The 18,905-nt window shown below is 43.6% G+C and overlaps 1 protein-coding gene across 1 annotated transcript; it reads left to right on the top strand.

Moving 5' to 3' along the window:
* The first annotated feature begins 4,911 nt into the window (after window positions 1–4,911).
* LOC123747133 (prion-like-(Q/N-rich) domain-bearing protein 25) lies at window positions 4,912–17,119 on the top strand. Its single transcript, XM_069313988.1, has 4 exons — window positions 4,912–5,229; window positions 12,340–12,441; window positions 13,243–13,268; window positions 14,566–17,119. Exons 1-4 carry the CDS (start codon window positions 4,912–4,914, stop codon window positions 17,117–17,119), a joined length of 3,000 nt encoding a protein of 999 aa, XP_069170089.1.
* The last annotated feature ends 1,786 nt before the right edge of the window (window positions 17,120–18,905 follow it).

Below are 18,905 nucleotides of genomic sequence, written 5' to 3'. Positions count from 1 at the left end.
TTAATGGTATTTTGGTGGTATTATGAGCTATCCGCGGTGGCTATCACTGGCTATCCAGCTGAGGACACCGTTGGCCAGTGGACACAGCTATCCCGGCTTGCAGGGTCGGGCTAGGCTCCTGGGCCCCGCCTTCCCAACGTTCTTAGATTAATGCGATGACCCATTGTCAATGATTTTATTACATTTACATTTAGAACGAAACGAAAATTCTATTTTTTGTTTTTCTAATGTTTCTGACTCATTTGGATACTCAGTTTCCACCTGTGTCCCCATTGTGTGAGCACCACCTGGCTATATCTGACTTTTCAGTTACCCTGAGAATGTTGTATGGAGTGATCATGTCTCTCCGAACTCTTCTGTCTTCCAGCAACGTGAAGTTCGATTCACGTCACCATTCCTCGTAATTCACTCCTTGTGGATCTGGGACTAGTTTAGTGCCATACCACCGAACCTTCTACAAGTTAGTCTTATGCTTAACTAGATATGAACTCCATGCTGTTGCTGCATACTCCAAGATTGGTCTGACGTTTGTGGTATACACATTTACCTTGTGGTTACCTAGCTTCAGCTCGCCTAACCAACTGGATACGTCAGCTGGACGCAGCTATACTGGATACGTCACCCGACGTAGCTCTAACTGAACTTAGCAATATATAAATCCCTTCCCCCACCCCAACACAATATATGTATTTTGCATTCAAGAGCTGACAGCTAAAATAAGATAACAACAGTCTGACAGCTGTGAAAACTTTCACACAAGACAATATTGCTGTCAGAGACAATAGAATTGTCAACTGAGTTCGAACCCCGGTCAGTTTAGCCAAACTCTCACCAGTTTAGTGATAGCATCGTTAGGTTGAGAGAAGACCTGGTGAACTCTTACCGAGCGTAGAACTCTTAGAACTCTCACTGTTATCCCGTACTCGGTGTTAAAGAGCCTGAAACTCACGCATAATACATTAACTTTAGTTGTACAGCAGAACATTCAGAATTTTTCAAATTATGTAACGCGAGAATTACATATTTGGTGTACTGTACAGCAGTACAGTATTTATTCATTGTAAATGAATACAATGTATTTTTGAATGCATTATATATTTTTTTTATTTTAAGACAATTTATTTTTTATTTTAATACAATATATTTTAATTTTAATACAATGTTTTTATATATTTTAATACAATATATTTTTACAATTATTCATTGTAAATTAGGATGTAACTCCAATGTTAAAATTATAGAGAGTTAATTTACATTGAGGCTTACATAACTGGTAAAGAAAAAATTAATTATCAACATTAATTGAGAAGAAGTTATCATATATAAAGTTATAGAGTGTGTTGACTTGTTCCTTTGACCACAAGGCTTAAAAAATTGGTCATTGGAGGCTTAGGGGGTTACAAGACAGACAGACGAACAACACAAAGGGGGTGACCACCACACTGGGTGGTCACCCCCTTTGGTCTTGATTGGGTGGTCTTCCCAATGTGGAAGTCCCCAGGAGCCATGAACAAAGGTTCACTCGAACCCCAAACAAAGGTACGCTTATCCAATGGTACGTTTATCCAATGGTACGCTTATCCAATGGTATGCTTATCCAATGGTATGCTTATCCAATGGTATGCTTATCCAATGGTATGCTTATCCAATGGTATGCTTATCCAATGGTATGCTTATCCAATGGTATGCTTATCCAATGGTATGCTTATCCAATGGTATGCTTATCCAATGGTACGCTCATCCTATGGTATGCTTATCCAATGGTACGCTTATCCAATGGTAACTGGTGACAAGCCTTACGTGAAGGCTAACAAATATAACCCCAAATGTATTCCATGTTGTATGAAATATACACTAGAGTGTATATTTTCTAGTGTTTCTAGTTAGAAACACTAGAAAAAATACAAACTGGAATTTTCGTTTCGTTTTAAATGTAAATATAATAAAAATATTGACAATGTGTCATCGCATTAATTTAAGAACGTTGGGAAGGCGGGGCCCAGGAGTCTAGCCCGACCCTGTAAGCTAGGACCTCGTAGCCTGGTGGATAGCGCGCAGGACTCGTAATTCTGTGGCGCGGGTTCGATTCCCGCACGAGGCAGAAACAAATGGGCAAAGTTTTTTTCACCCTGAATGCCCCTGTTACCTAGCAGTAAATAGGTACCTGGGAGTTAGTCAGCTTTCACGGGCTGCTTCCTGGGGGTGGAGGCCTGGTCGAGGACCGGGCCGCGGGGACACTAAAGCCCCGAAATCATCTCAAGATAACCTCAAGATAAGATATCTGTGTCCACCGGCCAATGGTGCCGTCTTCTGGATAACCAATGATAGCCACAGCAATCAAGTCCTTCCTCCTAAGGTTTACCAACAAGAAAACGGTCAATTTAAAGTAGTCTCTCCTAACCTACCAGAGGACCCAAAACAGAAAACGGGACAGTACGTCATTTTCGCCAGCCGCTTCCATTTTCTAGTACGATGTTTGGCCTTATGTAACGCATACGTGCGAAAAGCGACGTTCTTTGTAAGAAGGCAGATTGCACTATCATCAAACACAATCTCACCATCATCACCGCACTTTCACAAGCATCTTTGAGGGTCACTCACAACCCTCACAAGCCTTCCCTCACTGTTGGACGGTTACCTCACTATAATCCACGACTCTGGGGCCAGATTCACGAAGCAGTTACGAAAGCACTTACGAACCTGTTCATCTTTTCCCAATCTTTGGCGGCTTTGTTTACAATTATTAAACAGTTAATGAGCTCCAAGCACCAGGAGGCTGTTTATAACAATAACAACAGTTGATTGACAAGTTTTCATGCTTGTAAACTGTTTAATAAATGTAACCAAAGCCGTCAAAGATTGAGGAAAGATGTACACGTTCGTAAGTACTTGCGTAACTGCTTCGTGAATCTGGCCCCATGTTCGTAAGTACTTGCGTAACTGCTTCGTGAATCTGGCCCCAGGTTCGTAAGTACTTGCGTAACTGCTTCGTGAATCTGGCCCCAGGTTCGTATGTACTTGCGTAACTGCTTCGTGAATCTAGCCCCAGGTTCGAAAGTATTTGCGTAACTGCTTCGTGAATCTGGCCCCAGGTTCGAAAGTACTTGCGTAACTGCTTCGTGAATCTGGCCCCAGGTTTGTATGTACTTGCGTAACTGCTTCGTGAATCTGGCCCCAGGTTCGAAAGTACTTGCGTAACTGCTTCGTGAATCTGGCCCCAGGTTCGTAAGTGCTTGCGTAACTGCTTCGTGAATCTGGCCCCAGGTTCGTAAGTACTTGCGTAACTGCTTCGTGAATCTGGACCCTGGCTTACAGTATAACGTTTTAGGACCAAAGATCACATTCACTACCAAAAAAAATCTACCCTTTACGGGTTATTCATGCCCATGCCAGCTTTTGTAGTGGCTTAATCTTCATCAATCTTAAATGTTCTTCCCTTGCTATAACTGCCCTGCTAATAAAGTATCTAATAAAGTAATCAGTGTTGCCTACTTAGCACCATAAGTATTCAGGATGGTTAATATATGTTGTGACTCTACTTGTCTGCACTTATAACAAGAATTATGTACTCACCTAGTTGTACTCACCTACTTGTGTTTGCGGGGGTTGAGCTCTGGCTCTTTGGTCCCGCCTCTCAACCGTCAATCAACAGGTGTACAGATTCCTGAGCCTATCGGGCTCTGTCATATCTACACTTGAAACTGTGTATGGAGTCAGCCTCCACCACATCACTTCCTAATGCATTCCATTTGTCAACCACTCTGACACTAAAAAAGTTCTTTCTAATATCTCTGTGGCTCATTTGGGCACTCAGTTTCCACCTGTGTCCCCTTGTGCGTGTTCCCCTTGTGTTAAATAGACTGTCTTTATCAGTCGTATCTAAGTTAACATGTAGTTACCTTTGTGTTCACTGTTAGACAGATATAACAGGTATAATCTCGGTTATTCCCTCACCTCTATGACTCTATCAGATTAAAATGCTAAGGTAAACTAACAGCTCTAAAGCTCTAGCAGCTCTAGTGTCAAGGGGAAGAGCACCCTTAAATAATATACCTCTTTGCTTCCTCCTACTTAGGTTATCTTGAGGTTATCTTGAGATGATTTCGGGGCTTTAGTGTCCCCGCGGCCCGGTCCTCGACCAGGCCTCCACCCCCAGGAAGCAGCCCGTGACAGCTGACTAACTCCCAGGTACCTATTTACTGCTAGGTAACAGGGGCATTCAGGGTGAAAGAAACTTTGCCCATTTGTTTCTGCCTCGTGCGGGAATCGAACCCGCGCCACAGAATTACGAGTCCTGCGTGCTATCCACCAGGCTACGAGGCCCCTCGTAGCCCCTCGTAGCTACGAGGCTAGTTATAATTCTAAAGCCTAAACTACGGGCTCACCATAGCCCGTGCTGCTTGGAACTTTTTGTTTCAAGTAGTGAATCTTTAACAGCATCTAAAGCCCAGGAAATATTAATATCAACTATTCACTTGGTTTTCTAAATTCAACTAAAAGTCAACATTTATGTTATTAAAACATAACCACAATTTTTTTGATTTTCTGTCACTTCTTCGACAAGAAATGCTGGCAAGCATTTGACAGATCTGTCCTTGACAGCGTTGACATCCGAATAACACACGAGTTTAAGCAAGGACTAAAACAAGCAAAGAACAGGTGTAACACCAAGGGAAAAATAGACCAGTAAAAGAATGAAAGAGACTAAGAGGATTACCAGAGAGCCAATTTGCCAATTTAATCCAATTTTAAAACGGCATTGGAAATACAGCAACAACTCAAGAAAAACAACGGTAAAGCCACGTGCGTTGCAACAGTGAACGGTGAGAGAGTGAACAGTGAGCAGACTGCGGTATTTTACACTGTCAGAAAGCCTTCGACACCGTACCCCGCAGCAGCCTAGTACCCAACATGGAGAATGAAGCAGGAATGCCCTTAGACACCGTACCCCGCAGCAGACTAGTACCCAGCAAAGAGAATGAAGCAGGAATGCCCTTAGACACCGCACCCTACAGCAGACTAGTACCCAACATGGAGAATGAAGCAGGAATGCCCTTAGACACCGCACCCTACAGCAGACTAGTACCCAACATGGAGAATGAAGCAGGAATGCCCTTAGACACCGCACCCTACAGCAGACTAGTACCCAGCAAAGAGAATGAAGCAGGAATGCCCTTCGACACCGCACCCTACAGCAGACTAATAACCAACATGGAGAATGAAGCAGGAGTGAGAGCAGACTCCAGCAGAAGAAAGGGACCTCTCTGCCACAAAATACACCGCTGTATACATAATACAACAGATACATAACCACAAGCTTTACAAGGGCCGCTGAGAGCTACGAGAACCTCTCGCTTTACAACACCTTTACGAACGACAACGATGAATATGATGACTGATTACTGAGATAATTATATTACGAAGTTTACAATAGGATTACGTGAAGTTACATCTACTCTTGTAATAGGATTACAAGAGAATAAAAATAGGATTATAAGAGTATAAGAATAGGATTACGTCTCGAATATAAGAAAAGGATTACATCACGAATATAAGAAAAGAATTACATCACGAATATAAAAAAGGATTACTTCATGAATATAAGAAAAGGATTACATCACGAATATAAGAAAAGAATTACATCACGAATATAAAAAAGGATTACATCACGAATATAAGAAAAGGATTACGTCTCGGATTTAAAAATTAGGATTACATGACGTCTGAATAAATCCCGGTAAAGAAAATAAGGCGGTTTGGGGTAAATGAGGTTATTAAACCATTTCAACCTTGTCTAAGTAGAGAAACAAAAGTAAACTCAATTAGTAACGGAATTTTTAAGATAATTTACATTCCATTCCACGGAGATCAGGATTCAACTCGACAAACACTTGATCAAACAGCCTCTGAAGTCCGCCCTGCTGCATGCAGAGAATCCTCAGGTTAGGAATCACTCACCATCTCACAGTGAACAGTCTTGTCAAATCAACACAACATTGGTTTGTTATACAAATCAAAATCAATAAACAGATCCTGCCATGCAAATCTGTTCTCATTTTTGAAGACAGTCTCCAGGTATTTAAATATTGAAAGTTATCATGTTAATTCTCTCTCTGGTTGTAAAGCTGGTGGTTTAGTGTTTCGTGTGGTTGTAAAGTTGGTTTAGTGTTTCGTGTGGTTGTAAAGCTGCTGGTTTTGTGTTTTGTGTGGTTGTAAAGCTGCTGGTTTAGTGTTTTGTGTGGTTGTAAAGCTGCAGCTTTAGTGTTTCGTGTGGTTGTAAAGCTGCTGGTTTAGTGTTTTGTGTGGTTGTAAAGCTGCTGGTTTAGTGTTTCGTGTGGTTGTAAAGCTGCTGGTTTAGTGTTTTGTGTGGTTGTAAAGCTGCTGGTTTAGTGTTTCGTGTGGTTGTAAAGCTGCTTTAATCTTTCGTGTGGTTGTAAAGCTGCTTTAATGTTTCGTGTGGTTGTAAATCAATAAGTAACCCACAGGTATCACTTAAAGATAGTGAATGCTTCAATCAGGACGTACTCAATTCTTAAACATTTCTTTTCTTTCACCCTGATGTGCCTGTTCACCTAGCAGTAAACAGGTACCTGGGAGTTAGGCAGCTGCTACGGACTGCTTCCTGGGGGTGTGTAACAAAAAGGACGCCTGGTCGAGGACCGGGCCGCGGGACGCTAAGCCCCGAAATCATCTCAAGATAACCTCAAGATACCTTCAAGATAACCTCAAGATAACCTCAAGATAACCTTTCTTTGCCTTTGTCTCGTTGTTGGAACTCGTGACAAACTCGTCCCTGAGTTGAGTCGTTACCCAACTCAGAGGAGACTCGTCCAGTTTAGTAATTAGATAATGAATTACTTTGAAATAACTTAAGCTCGTTTTGTCTTGAGAACTCTACGGTCTTGTCGAGGGCAATGTTGTGAGGTGGACCAGCTGATCGGTGCGTTCTAGGGGTGATGGGTGCGTTCTGTGGGTGATGGGTGCGTTCTGGGGGTGATGGGTGCGTTCTGGGGGTGATAGGTGCGTTCTGGGGGTGATGGGTGCGTTCTAGGGGTGATGGGTGCGTTCTGGGAGTGATGGGTGCGTTCTGGGGGTGGTGGGTGCGTTCTGGGGGTGATGGGTGCGTTCTGGGGGTGGTGGGTGCGTTCTGGGGGTAGTGAGTGCGTTCTGGGGGTGATGGGTGCGTTCTGGGGGTGGTGGGTGCGTTCTGGGGGTGGTGGGTGCGTTCTGGGAGTGGTGGGTGCGTTCTGGGGGTGGTGGGTGCGTTCTGGGGGTGGTGGGTGCGTTTTGGGGGTGGTGGGTGCGTTCTGGGGGTAGTGAGTGCGTTCTGGGGGTGATGGGTGCGTTCTGGGGGTGGTGGGTGCGTTCTGGGGGTGGTGGGTGCGTTCTGGGGGTGATGGGTGCGTTCTGTTTTTACTTTGGTGTTAGCCTTAAGGCCTATCAACCCCTCTGGAGGGTTATTAAGGCCTATCAACCCCTCTGGAGGGTTATTAAGGCCTATCAACCCCTCTGGAGGGTTATTAAGGCCTATCAACCCCTCTGGAGGGTTATTAAGGCCTATCAACCACTCTGGAGGGTTATTAAGGCCTATCAACCCCTCTGGAGGGTTATTAAGGCCTATCAACCCCTCTGGAGGGTTATTAAGGCCTATCAAACTCTCTGGAGGGTTATTAAGGCCTATCAACCCCTCTGGAGGGTTATTAAGGCCTATCAACCCCTCTGGAGGGTTATTAAGGCCTATCAACCCCTCTGGAGGGTTATTAAGGCCTATCAACCCCTCTGGAGGGTTATTAAGGCCTATCAACCCCTCTGGAGGGTTATTAAGGCCTATCAACCACTCTGGAAGGGTTATTAAGGCCTATCAACCACTCTGGAGGGTTATTAAGGCCTGTCAACCCCTCTGGAAGGGTTATTAAGGCCTATCAACTCCTCTGGAAGGGTTATTAACGCCTATCAACTCCTCTGGAAGGGTTATTAAGGCCTATCAACCTCTCTGGAGGGTTATTAAGGCTTATCAACCACTCTGGAGGGTTATTAAGGCATATCAACCACTCTGGAGGGTTATTAAGGCTTGACAGGCCCTTAATATATATATATATATATATATATATATATATATATATATATATATATATATATATATATATATATATATATAATGTATATGTGTGTGTGTGACAAGAAAGACTGCATGAACGCGCGAGTCATATATCACCAAGATATAAACAAACAAAAATGTGTGAGAATAAAGAGAAACATTGCGAGAGAGAGAGAGCAAGAAGGAACTGCTCCTCAAGACAGGAACTCTTAACTCTTGCAGAACTTGCATGTTCTTCCTGAGATTCTTTGGGGCTCTTCCTTCCTCCCTCTCATCCGTATCTTCCTCTACTTCCTCTTCCTTTTATTTTTGTCCCTTTGGCCTGCCACTCGCCTCTCCCTCACTCGCTCTATGGGTGTCTCTTTGTTGTTGTTGTGGGGGACCACGTGGGTTTGTTGTTGTTGTGGGGGACCACGTGGTTTTGTTGTTGTGGGGGACCACGTTGGTTTGTTGTTGTTGTGGGGGACCACGTGGGTTTGTTGTTGTGGGGGACCACGTGGGTTTGTTGTTGTGGGGGACCACGTGGTTTTGTTGTTGTTGTGGGGGACCACGTGGTTTTGTTGTTGTTGTGGGGGACCACGTTGGTTTGTTGTTGTTGTGGGGGACCACGTTGGTTTGTTGTTGTTGTGGGGGACCACGTGGGTTTGTTGTTGTGGGGGACCACGTGGTTTTGTTGTTGTTGTGGGGGACCACGTGGCTTTGTTGTTGTGGGGGACCACGTGGGTTTGTTGTTGTGGGGGACCACGTGGCTTTGTTGTTGTTGTTGTGAGGGACCACGTGGCTTTGTTGTTGTTGTGGGGGACCACGTGGCTTTGTTGTTGTTGTGGGGGACCACGTGGCTTTGTTGTTGTTGTGGGGGACCACGTGGCTTTGTTGTTGTTGTGGGGAACCACGTGGTCTTGTTGTTGTGAGGGACCACGTGGCTTTGTTGTTGTTTTATTTACGTCGCTTTGTTTTCAGTTTTCTCTGCGTCACGCTGCTTTGTCTTTGCGTCACGCCGCTTAATCTTTGCGTCACGCTACTTTGTCTTTGCGTCACGCTACTTTGTCTTTGCGTCACGCTGCTTTGTCTCTGCGTCACGCTGCTTAGTCTTTGCGTCACGCTGCTTAGTCTCTGCGTCACGCAGCTTTGTCTTTGCGTCACGCCGCTTTATCTTTGCGTCACGCGACTTTGTCTTTGCGTCTGTGGCGTTACATAAAGTTTATCGCGTTATTTATATGCATTATTTTGCACTTCATTTTCTACACTCTTTTGAATTACTACTTCCGATACTTCTTTCCCATTATCTCTCTTACCCATTTTCTCTCTCCCTTTTACCTCTCTCTCTCCACCTTTCCCTATCTCCCCATTACCTTTCCACCGTTCCGTTTCTCCCTATGGCCTCTCTCCATTATTTCTATCTACCATTCCTTGTTTCTACCATTTTCTCCCTCTTCTATTTTGTTTCTATTCCATTATCTTTCTCCATTTTTTTTTTCTTCTGGTAATTAATTTTTCATAATTTTATTTTCAATCCTGCTTTCATTTTATTTTTCACTGATTCCTTTTTCTCATTTTATTAAACTACTTTATTTCTCATTTCATGTTAAGGTTTCCTCTTTCCTATTGGTCTCTTTATTATCTCTTTCGTTATTAGTTTATTTCACTTCTATTTGTTCTACCTTTACATTTAGTCATCATTATGGTACAGTGGTTTATCTCTCTCTCTCTCTCTCTCTCTCTCTCTCTCTCTCTCTCTGTCTCTCTCTCTGTCACTCTCTCTCTCTGTCTCTCTCTCTGTCACTCTCTCTCTGTCTCTCTCTCTCTCTCTCTCTCTCTCTCTCTCTCTCTCTCTCTCTCTCAACCTATCGCCACGGCTCTGTGAATGTTTCCTTATCGAAATCGGCTAAACAAAATTTCTCAGAGACATAATCCATTCAGAAGTTTTCACTTTAGGGTCTGAATCTAATCAGAAAGTTTTCAGGGGGCAACTTAAATCCATCAGGATGATTTTTGACCCTTGCAACTTGACCTGTGCTCTCTCTCTCTCTCTCTCTCTCTCTCTCTCTCTCTCTCTCTCTCTCTCTCTCTCTCTCTCTCTCTCTCTCTCTCTCTCTCTCTCTCTCTCTCTCTCTCGTATCCTGTATTCCTTTCACCGATTTCGTGATCACTTGAATGGAACTTCACACCAGGAAATTCTTTTTCATGGTTTTCAAACCCCAAATACATATGTAAAACTAAAACTAATATCTTTAAATCCGTAGTGGACTCATTAAGGTGTTAAAACAATATTATTCCAAGACGTCCGTTTTGAAACCAATCTTTCTTGACGTACAATGGTAATTTCGACCCCTCTTATGGTCAAAAAAAGTTGTTAACACTTCACTAGTCTTTGTGAGATGTCTTAGGTTAAGTTTGGTTATCTTAGGTTATCTTATCTTTAGTATGCTATTCATTTCAAGGGGCCAGATTCATGAAGCAGTTACGCAAGCACTTACGAACGTGTACATCTTTCCTCAATCTTTGACGGGTTTGGTTACATTTATTAAACAGTTTACAAGCATGAAAACTTGCCAATCAACTGTTGTTATTGTTATAAACAGCCTCCTGGTGCTTCGGAGCTCATTAACTGTTTAATAATTGTAAACAAAGCCGCCAAAGATTGAGAAAAGACGTACATGTTCGTAAGTGCTTGGGTAACTGCTTCGTGAATCTGGCCCCAGGTTCGTAAATACTTGCGTAACTGCTTCGTGAATCTGCCCCTCAGAACTCTATAGTACTTCCCACATCTCACCAGATGGCTCTGGCCTCCTTCAGTGCCCCCTGGAATTGAAGGTTCAGCTCCTTGAGTTATGGAAAACGAGAATATTGATCTTAAGAAATGTGCTGATGTGTTCTACACTTGTCATTGTTAGAGACTCGTTAAATATAATGACCAAATGGTGAGGGTGCTCACAACTGAGGACTGGAACAGGTATTGATCCTCATTATATTAAGATCAATATTACTCTCTCATATCCCCCTCCCTTAAAAAAAATCCCCCCATCTCAGGAAGGATAAAGCTACCTCCCTCTCCCACCCCAGGAAGGATAAAGCTACCCCCCTTACCCACCCCAGGAAGGATAAAGCTAGCTACTCCCCTCCCCCACCCCAGGAAGGATAAAGCTACCTCCCTCCCCCACCCCAGGAAGGATAAAGCTACCTCCCTCCCCCACCCCAGGAAGGATAAAGCTACCTCTCTCCCCTACCCCAGGAAGGATAAAACTACCCCCCTATCCCACCCCCAGGAAGGATAAAGCTACCTCCCTCCCCCACCCCAGGAAGGATAAAGCTACCTCCCCCCCCCCCCAGCAACAAATTCTATTACCGCTCAGCCATCTTAAGGTGGCTAAGGCGGTCTTGTTTACACAGACCCACAACCACGTATGAATCCGTATTCGAACCCCTCACCATTTAGGATTCAGTGTTCGAACCAGCACCAGTTTTGGAGCTGGTGTTCGAACTAACACTATATATGGGCTGCTGTTCGAATCATCACATGTGAGGAGGTATTCGAACCAACACCATATATGAGTCGGTTCATAATTTTACAAGATTACTTACACTGTGTTGCCATAAGACTTACACTGTGTTGGTGTGGGGTGCAACTGGTACTCTGAGAGAGAACTCTATCAACATCAGAGGCCCGAGACTGTTCAACACGCTTCCACTACACATAAGGGGCATAACTGGCCGACCCCTCACGGTGTTCAAGAGAGAACTGGATAAGCACCTCCAAAGGATACCTGATCAACCAGGTTGTGACTCATACGTCAGGCTGCGAGCAGCCGCGTCCAACAGCCTGGTTGATCAGTCCGGCAACCAGGAGGCCTGGTCGACGACCGGGCCGCGGGGACGCTAAGCCCCGGAAGCACCTCAAGGTAACCTCAAGGTAAGGTGGGATTGAACACGTGGCAGTCCTCCTTGAATATACTTATCATCAGTACTCATCATCCTCGATGAGTTCATCATAATACCACGTAACTATAATGTACGTCGATCTTTTTTAAACGTAACTTGGACGTAATCATATAATTTTGTAACAAAATTTAACTAGTTTATTTTGTGGATATAAAATCATCGTACATCTGGCATATCAACATAAACAAGATAGGTGAGGTCATAACGACGTTATGCCCAGTGCCCGCCCAGGCGTCGTTGAGGGAGGGTCGTTGACTCGTGGTGCTCAATATACTCCGCCACATTAATGTTTTGTATTTGAGAGTGATAGTGAATTACTTTATGCCGATTGGCACGGAATAGTGATCTGGAAGAGAAACATTATCTTTGTGTCTCCAGGGGTTCGAGGAGCTGATAGTGATCTGGTAAGTTCACTATCTTACCCGATCTAAGATAATTGCAAATGACAAACATAAATTAATAAATGAGTCGCAACATGATTTTACAAATGGCCGTTCATGTTTAACAAATTTGCTATCATTTTATTCCAGCATAGTTGAGGCAGTTGATAGTGGTAAGGATTGTGATGTTGTGTACCTAGACTTTAGCAAAGCTTTTGATACAGTGCCACATGAAAGACTGATTAAAAAGATAGTCTCATGGTATTGGGGGTGCTATATTAACTTGGATTAGGGCATGGCTATACCAAAGGAAATAGAGAGTTAGTATAAATGGGGTTAAGTCAGAGTGGGATAATGTTTTAAGTGGAGTGCCTCAAGGCTCTGTCCTGGGACCTCTGTTATTCATAATTTATATAAATGATTTAGATTTAGGTTTGAGCAATAATATTTGCAAATTTGTCGATAATACGAAAATCGGGATGGAAATATACACGGAAAATGACTCACGATCACCACAAGACGATCTAAATAGGGTTTTAAATGTTGACAAATGTTAGGTTTTGATGGGTATAAATTCCATAAGTTTAGATTTAGGAAAGAACTGGGTAAATACTGGTTCGGTAACAGGGTTGTTGATTAGTGGAACCAATTACCGCTTAACATAATCGTAGGATCCCTTGATTGTTTCAAGCGTAGGCTAGACATACATATGAATATGATTGGGTGGGTATAAATAGGAGCTGCCTCGTATGGGCCAATAGGCCTTCTGCAGTTACCTTTATTCTTATGTTCTTAAGTTATCATTTATCATTCGTTTCTTTCCAGGTCCTCCAGCTGCTGATAATACTCAGGTAAGTTATCATTCGTGGGATATCAGGGGGATTCCAACCGGACATGGAACGTATTTTTAAGGTAAGATATATAAGAAAATAGATTTTTGCACTGTCTATCGGGTTATTTTCACTCTAAATCTGCCGCCCCGCCATTGTGATGAAATAACATGGCCAAAATGTCCTTGTAAAACCGTACGTTTTCAAGTTACTTTTCGAATATAATCCTCTCATCAGCGGTTTTTAAAACCCAATTTATTTAAACCTAGATTTTTTTTAGTTATTAGAAGCATATTCGTGATGTAGTTAATGACTTTTCAGCTGAACAATTGTACCATCGTAAAAAAAAATTTACTTTGCGAAAGCAAATTGCATTAATATCTTAATAGTTTGAAGGGGGTATATCTTTGATGTGAGTAGACCCACATGTGAAGCGTGGCTACGACGCCCCACACCTGTCACCCCACACCCGTCCCCCCCACCCCACCACACCCCCCCAATATCACTAACTACCCAATTTCCGCAGCGAGGCAGCGCAAAATGCCTCATTTATTTATAAGGAACTTTGTGATGCGCGAAAATCACCGAGAAACGAGAACGTCTCAAAGTCTTTAAGTATTTTGTAGCGCAGAGGAAGTCCGCCATTATGTGTTGAAGACGCTTGGGCAATTCTTGAAGTTTGGCCAGAAGGCAAGAACCTCGAACCTGGGTTTTCTCTCCCAAGGAGTTTATCGAGAATGTTCCATGGCGGGATTAATCCCAGGAACTGTAATCTCTTAGAGTGGGATTTGTTTGGTCTAAAGGTATTCATCTATTAGTGGGATTTGGATCATCAAGATGGTTTATATAAAGTTAAAGATTAATCTTAAGTGGGGTTTATTTTATAGCGATTAATCCTTTTTATTGGGATTTCATTGCCTAGATGGATTAATTTCAATAGAGATAATCTTCGGGTGGGAATATGATTTAGAGGGATTAATACGAGCGAGGGATTATACATTTAAAGTAGGATTACTCAGATCAGTGGGTTTAATCCGAAAGAGTGAGAAATTCCTTTGAGTAGGATTTCTCTCTCAAAGAGGATTCAGTTTAAGAAATTAATCCTCACGAGTGTGGTGTGTCTGGAATAGAGGATTTAATGCGACTGACGGATTATGTGTTGAGTGGGATTAGTTTAGTTAACAGGGCTTAATCCAGCCGAGTTAGAGTAGGTCAAGACGGATTGGGATTTAAAAATCCCTAAGAAACTATGGTAAGGATTAATTTTCCGGAGAAGGATTAACTCTACTGAGACGAACTTAAGATGTTCTTAAGATAGCAAGTACGTCAACAACAAGTGCGTCAACAACAAGTACGTCAACAACAAGTGCGTCAACAACAAGTACGTCAACAACAAGTGCGTCAACAACAAGTGCGTCAACAGTAAGTGCGTCAACAACAAGTACGTCAACAACAAGTGCGTCAACAACAAGTGCGTCAACAACAAGTACGTCAACAACAAGTGCGTCAACAACAAGTACGTCAACAACAAGTGCGTCAACAACAAGTACGTCAACAACAAGTGCGTCAACAACAAGTGCGTCAACAGTAAGTGCGTCAACAAGTGCGTCAACAACAAGTGCGTCAACAGTAAGTGCGTCAACAACAAGTACGTCAACAACAAGTGCGTCAACAGTAAGTGCGTCAACAGTAAGTGCGTCAACAACAAGTACGTCAACAACAAGTGCGTCAACAGTAAGTGCGTCAACAGTAAGTGCGTCAACAACAAGTGCGTCAACAACAAGTACGTCAACAGTAAGTGCGTCAACAACAAGTGCGTCAACAACAAGTACGTCAACAACAAGTGCGTCAACAACAAGTGCGTCAACAACAAGTACGTCAACAGTAAGTGCGTCAACAACAAGTGCGTCAACAACAAGTGCGTCAACAACAAGTGCGTCAACAACAAGTGCGTCAACAACAAGTACGTCAACAGTAAGTGCGACAACAACAAGTGCGTCAACAACAAGTGCGTCAACAACAAGTGCGTCAACAACAAGTGCGTCAACAACAAGTGCGTCAACAACAAGTACGTCAACAGTAAGTGCGTCAACAACAAGTGCGTCAACAACAAGTGCGTCAACAACAAGTGCGTCAACAACAAGTGCGTCAACAACAAGTACGTCAACAGTAAGTGCGTCAACAACAAGTGCGTCAACAACAAGTGCGTCAACAACAAGTGCGTCAACAACAAGTGCGTCAACAACAAGTACGTCAACAGTAAGTGCGACAACAAGTGCGTCAACAACAAGTGCGTCAACAACAAGTACGTCAACAGTAAGTACGTCAACAGTAAGTGCGTCAACAACAAGTGCGTCAACAACAAGTGCGTCAACAACAAGTACGTCAACAGTAAGTACGTCAACAGTAAGTGCGTCAACAACAAGTGCGTCAACAACAAGTACGTCAACAACAAGTGCGTCAACAACAAGTACGTCAACAACAAGTGCGTCAACAGTAAGTGCGTCAACAAGTGCGTCAACAGCAAGTGCGTCAACAGTAATTGCGTCAACAACAAGTGCGTCAACAACAAGTACGTCAACAACAAGTGCGTCAACAGTAAGTGCGTCAACAGTAAGTGCGTCAACAGGTGCGTCAACAGTAAGTGCGTCAACAGGTGCGTCAACAGTAAGTGCGTCAACAACAAGTACTTCAACAGTAAGTGCGTCAACAACAAGTGCGTCAACAACAAGTGCGTCAACAGTAAGTGCGTCAACAACAAGTACGTCAACAACAAGTGCGTCAACAGTAAGTGCGTCAACAGTAAGTGCGTCAACAGTAAGTGCGTCAACAACAAGTGCGTCAACAATAAGTACGTCAACAAGTGCGTCAACAGTAAGTGCGTCAACAGTAAGTGCGTCAACAGTAAGTGCGTCAACAGTAAGTGCGTCAACAGTAAGTGCGTCAACAACAAGTGCGTCAACAGTAAGTGCGTCAACAGTAAGTGCGTCAACAACAAGTGCGTCAACAGTAAGTGCGTCAACAACAAGTGCGTCAACAGTAAGTGCGTCAACAGTAAGTGCGTCAACAGTAAGTGCGTCAACAAGTGCGTCAACAGTAAGTGCGTCAACAGTAAGTGCGTCAACAACAAGTGCGTCAACAACAAGTGCGTCAACAGTAAGTGTGTCAACAACAAGTACGTCAACATCAAGTGCGTCAACAAGTACGCCAACAACAAGTACGTCAACAGCAAGTGCGTCAACATCAAGTGCGTCAACATCAAGTGCGTCAACAAGTACGTCAATAAGTGCGTCCACAGTAAGTACGTCAACAGTAAGTGCGTCAACATCAAGTGCGTCAACAACAAGTGCGTCAACAGCAAGTGCGTCAACAACAAGTACGTCAACAACAAGTGCGTCAACAGTAAGTGCGTCAACAACAAGTACGTCAACAACAAGTACGTCAACAGTAAGTACGTCAACAACAAGTACGTCAACAGCAAGTGCGTCAACATCAAGTGCGTCAACATCAAGTGCGTCAACAAGTGCGTCAACAACAAGTGCGTCAACAACAAGTGCGTCAACAACAAGTGCGTCAACATCAAGTGCGTCAACATCAAGTACGTCAACATCAAGTGCGTCAACATCAAGTACGTCAACAACAAGTACGTCAACAAGTACGTCAACAAATACATCAACAGGTACGTCAACGTTAAGTACGTCATCAAGCACATCAACAAATACGTCATCAAGTACGTCAACAACAAGTACGTCAACAGCAAGTACATCAACAAATACGTCATCAAGTACATCAACAAATACATCAACAAGTACGTCAACGTTAAGTACGTCAGCGTCAAGTACGTCAGCGTCAAGTACGTCAGCGTCAAGTAAGTCAGCGTCAAGTACGTCAGCGTCAAGTACGTCAGCGTCAAGTACGTCAGCGTCAAGTACGTCAACGTCAAGTACGTCAGCGTCAAGAACGTTTACTCACTCTCCAGTCTCATTCTCAGAATTTCATTTCGTGTTATTGATTTCCAGTTCTGTTGATGTGTTGTTAATTCCTCTTTCTCGCTGCTTTATCCACCGTCCCCTTAACCAGTTCCGTTGATGTGTTGTTAATTCCTCTTTCTCGCTGCTTTATCCACCGTCCCCTTAACCCTAATACATTATCCATTCCCTATCCACCGTTTCCTTCCATCCTTTCTACTCCCCCCTACCTACCGCTTGGGCTGGAGCGACGGTCTGGCGTCATGCAGGTCGGCGTTCAATCCCCGATCGTCCACAAGTGGTTGGGGTACCATTCCTTTCCCCCCGTCCCATCCCAAATCCTTATCCTGACCCCTTCATAGGGCTATATAGTCGTAATGGCTTGGTGCTTTCTTCTGATTCTTCATTTCCCGTCTATTCCCTTTCAATCCCCCGTCCATCAACTTCAGTTGCCCAACCGTCTATTCTTTTTTATCCAGTTCCCTTTAATTTCTGTCTAGTTCCATCTATCTGAAGGTCAAATACTCTATCCAATCCCTGCCTATTGTCATTCCTTCCTCCTAATCCTCCCTATTCAACACTCCAGTCTTCAAAACTCATCATGGATGATTCGCTAATCATCCATATCTATATTCGTCAGTCTTCGAATCATCTAAATCGTGATGATTTTTATATACTTGAGATTGTGCTTGTTTTATAACAAACACAAAGATATTGTGTTTGTGTTAAAGTGTGTGTGTGTGTACTCACCTATTTGTGCTTGCGGGGGTTGAGCTTTGGCTCTTTGGTCCCGCCTCTCAACCGTCAATCAACTGGTGTACAGATTCCTGAGCCTACTGGGTGTGTGTGTATGACTGTGTGTGTGTGTGTATGTGTGTGTGTGTATTTGCTATCTGTTCTTAAAGGATCGAGGTGTTAGCTCCTGGGCCCCGCCTTTCTAACCGTCAGTTGTCTAATATATTGACTCCCGACCTATTTTAATATATTATATGTACTACATCTCTCTCTCTCTCTCTCTCTCTCTCTCTCTCTCTCTCTCTCTCTCTCTCTCTCTCTCTCTCTCTCTCTCTCTCTCTCTCTCTCTCTCACGTACAAGATGTACGTGAGAGAGAGAGCAGCAGCTCTATAACTCACAGGTACTTATTTACTACAAGGTGAACAGGTGCATAAGATGAAAGAAACGACCTATTTGTTTCTGCCTCGATCGGCAATCGAACCCGGGCCCTTAGGACTACGACCTCCGAGCGCTGTGTGTGCATGTGTGTGTGCGTGTGGGCGTGTACTCACCTATTTGTGCTTGCGGGGGTTGAGCTCTGGCTCTTTGGTCCCGCCTCTCAACTGTCAATCAACTGTTGTACAGATTCCTGAGCCTAAAGGAATTGCGTGCGTGTGCGTGTGTGCGTGTGCGTGAGTCCACAGTACAAACCAGAGAAGTAATCCTGGCTGAGGGGATCAAGTGTTGTGGGGGGGGGGGAGCTCAACGATAAGTCGTCCTCAAGTATTGGAGCAGTAACTCCATAGTTCAAGGAGGAGATCCAAGTACACACCTGATGTTCTGATGAACTGTGGGCGTCTTGCTGTGTGTGTGTGTGTGTGTGTGTGTGTGTGTGTGTGTGTGTGTAATTACCTAAGTGTAGTTACAGGATGAGAGCTACGCTCGTGGTGTCCCATCTTCCAAGCACTCTTTGTC

This window comes from Procambarus clarkii, chromosome 77 (assembly GCF_040958095.1).
Source record: "Procambarus clarkii isolate CNS0578487 chromosome 77, FALCON_Pclarkii_2.0, whole genome shotgun sequence".
Lineage (NCBI taxonomy): Eukaryota > Metazoa > Arthropoda > Malacostraca > Decapoda > Cambaridae > Procambarus > Procambarus clarkii.
Note: the sequence above shows the minus strand (reverse complement) of the source record. Positions and strands in the feature narration are given on the sequence as shown.

What these genes read in the sequence shown, in the direction of transcription:
- LOC123747133 (XM_069313988.1), top strand. Translation starts at nt 4,912, where the DNA reads ATGGAGAATGAAGCAGGAATGCCCTTAGACACCGTACCCCGCAGCAGA. An exon ending in ACATGGAGAATGAAGCAGGA is followed by an intron (nt 5,230 to 12,339) that starts GTGAGAGCAGAC and finishes TTTGTATTTGAG; the next exon opens with AGTGATAGTGAATTACTTTA. An exon ending in GAGGAGCTGATAGTGATCTG is followed by an intron (nt 12,442 to 13,242) that starts GTAAGTTCACTA and finishes GTTTCTTTCCAG; the next exon opens with GTCCTCCAGCTGCTGATAAT.